Source organism: Triticum dicoccoides, chromosome 2B (assembly GCF_002162155.2).
Source record: "Triticum dicoccoides isolate Atlit2015 ecotype Zavitan chromosome 2B, WEW_v2.0, whole genome shotgun sequence".
NCBI lineage: Eukaryota > Viridiplantae > Streptophyta > Magnoliopsida > Poales > Poaceae > Triticum > Triticum dicoccoides.
Genome location: NC_041383.1, coordinates 443,175,425 through 443,178,414, shown reverse-complemented (window position 1 = coordinate 443,178,414; position 2,990 = coordinate 443,175,425). Strand labels below are relative to the sequence as shown.

Below are 2,990 nucleotides of genomic sequence, written 5' to 3'. Positions count from 1 at the left end.
TGCGGCAGTGACCAGATGAGGGGCATCGAGCAATAGCTTGCAACATTTTCTCCGGTGGTGTGGGTGGACAATGGGTAGATCCATTTTGGATGGTCTTGTATTGTAATTCTTTTGTTTATTTATTTATTTGGCATCTCCATCCAAATTTGGCTTTAATCATTATATATGATGATGTGGCCTAATTTTTTTTGAATTTTTTTGGATTGCTTACCACATGTATCACGTGGTTGGTTATGTGCCCCAATTGATGCAAAGGCTGAAGTGAAGTTATCATGATTTAAAATACGTTTTGTACATGGAAGATTTTTTTTTTGAAAAGGAGGATGTACCCCCGGCCTCTGCACCTGGACGATGCATGCATCCATTTTATGAATTCTTCACAAAGCACTTACAAGGTAATACATCAGTAAGCCTGAAGCCACCATCTTTGGCAACACCTATCGCTACTCCTATCCCCGTGATGAAGGGGTGCCGAATGTTCGAGCTTAATACCAAAGAGACATCGCACCAACACCTAACATCTAATGCCGGATGTGCCATCCAAGCCACAATACCTGGACTGAATTACACATATTGGTCCGACACACTTTCATTGGGCACCACATGCACACGCTGCAAGGGCCGTCACGTCCGTCATCCATCTATCCATCCTCAGATCAGATACTGACGCATCAACCTTACCAGGCCTCTCTGTCATTGGCGCCACCAACTTTATAAATAAAACCCAGCCAATTGAACAAGGATGTAACCACGCACACACACTAACCGAGTCTTTCAAACGAGATCAGTACCAAGCGATTACAGATTAATCTAAAACGAACGTGTGAAGTCACGTAGGCCAGCAAAATGAGCCAGGTATTCTAACTTGGAGTACGAGGTCTAAGCGTCGCGTGAAGTGAACTAATCGCCTCCATCGCTAGCCGCATTAGATGTAAATCAACATTTTCAATAGTCATCCGGATGCCTAGGAATATAATCACTCAACTGTCAACTTATTAACCTATTTTGGTTTTTTTGAGAAACTACTAAGCTTATTTCCAGTCCGCTGCCCTTTCATCATGCGCACAAATTATTTTACCTTTATGTTCAAAGCAAAACATGACGTAGTTTTGCCTAAAGAAAAGGACATCATGTAGTTTTATTAGTACCATATTCAAGGGTGCGACTTTCACTGTTACACTTCATGTCAATATGGTGTACAGTATAAATACAAGTATTGTGGCAAAATAGAACAAATGCAAATATAGTATTTTGATTAATAGAAACAATATTTAATAAATTAGTAGTCAACACCGACAAGTCTGACTGCAATTCATTCTGTATTTCTTAACCAAGATAGCAGGAAGTTTGATGCAAAAATCCTAATTTGTGAAATAGCTAGGCTTGACTTTGTAGCGTTGATGTGGCCTCTTTAAACAGAGCATATACGGTTTAACTTCGAGCTGCTGAAACAATCCAGATATATGAAAATATATAGGCCTACCAAAATGCTGAAAGTATGCCAAGCACGCAATCAAAGAGGTTTTCAGGGTCTAAAAAGTTGCATGAGTCTCGTGAGATCGTCTAGTATCAAAAAACTGCATGTACATCCTGGAAAAGAAAAAGGCATGCATTCCTTCTCCTTTCCGTGAAGACGCACCACGCTTGGACCCCAAAAGAAAAAAACGAAACGCCGCTGCCCCCGCTCTATATATACATGCGCCTCTTCTCACTTGTAGCTCGCCAGCCCTAAAACAGCTCACGCTAGCTCTCTCAAACCACCTCCCGCGCTTAGCTACTTAATAAGCAGTTGTTTAGCCACCTAATTAGCTAGTTAATTTCGCAGCGGTATCGAACAATGCAGTACGGCGCGGCGGCCGAGCAGGCGTGGTACATGCCGGCGATGCCGGTCACCTTGGCGGCGGAGACGGCGGCGGAGCGGGTGGAACGCCTGGCGTCGGAGAGCGCCGTGGTGGTGTTCACCGTGAGCAGCTGCTGCATGTGCCACGCCGTGAAGCGCCTCTTCTGCGGCATGGGCGTGCACCCCACCGTGCACGAGCTAGACCTCGACCCGCGCGGCCTCGAACTGGAGCGCGCCCTCGCCGACCTCCTCGGCTGCGCCGGCCCCGGTGGAGCCGCACCGGTCGTTCCGGTCGTATTCATCGGCGGCAAGCTGGTCGGCGCCATGGACCGCGTGATGGCCGCGCACATCAACGGCTCCCTCGTGCCGCTGCTCAAGGAGGCCGGCGCTCTCTGGCTCTGAGCGCCATCATATTGTCAGTGACACCGTTACTGGTTGGGGCTAATAGTAGGATAGATGTTTACATCCACAAAGGTCAGTTAATTATAGATCACTGGTGTGCGTGTGCGTGAGTGTGAGAGAGTGAGAGGTCGGTGTTTTTTTTTACCACTACTGCCTCCGTCTTGTTTGAGCTTGTGGGAGCTAGTGCGTGCATGCTTGCACTACCAGTCTACCGGGTGTATGTGCGTGTGTGCAGTGTGCTCGATTGGTGCTAAAGAGATCTAGTGTTCATCTCCCTTTGATTAGTTATTTGGCTTGCCTTGTTTAAAACTTCTGTTGGTTGTGTGTTCATCCTTTGACATTTTGTCTCGTGTGTTCTTTCGTCGTTAGTGGTCAGATGCTGGCTTCAGATTTTGGTTGCCTGTTTAATCTACAATGTTGCTATATGATAAGAGAAATTCTTATATATTAGATACACATAGAGAGACCGGGATACAACTCCTTTTCTTTGAAAAAATAAAGACAACTTATATTAAATTTGCTTAGCCAGATGAACATCAAATGGCTATAAATAATTATACAAACTTGATTTTGTAGAGACAAGTGGGCTACGTGTTCGTACCAATGGTCGGTGCTCGCCGGCCGGTGTAATTTTATTAGGGACCTTTCTGCATGCATGCTCATCTTTTTGCATGAGCTAGCTAGCATTGCGTGTGTGCATGATATCTTTATGCTTTGTTCGAGATAGCTTTACACTGTTTGCTTCGCC

At 45.4% G+C, this 2,990-nt stretch overlaps 1 protein-coding gene across 1 annotated transcript; it reads left to right on the top strand.

Moving 5' to 3' along the window:
- Positions 1 to 1,734: 1,734 nt before the first annotated feature.
- On the top strand, positions 1,735 to 2,526 carry LOC119367814 (glutaredoxin-C3-like). The gene has a single exon (XM_037633216.1). The coding sequence runs from the start codon at positions 1,838 to 1,840 to the stop codon at positions 2,240 to 2,242; it is 405 nt and encodes a 134-aa protein (XP_037489113.1). The 5' UTR covers positions 1,735 to 1,837; the 3' UTR covers positions 2,243 to 2,526.
- Positions 2,527 to 2,990: the final 464 nt, after the last annotated feature.

Bases quoted from the DNA above. Each gene is read 5' to 3' on its own strand.
- LOC119367814 (XM_037633216.1), top strand. From the start codon at position 1,838: ATGCAGTACGGCGCGGCGGCCGAGCAGGCGTGGTACATGCCGGCGATG.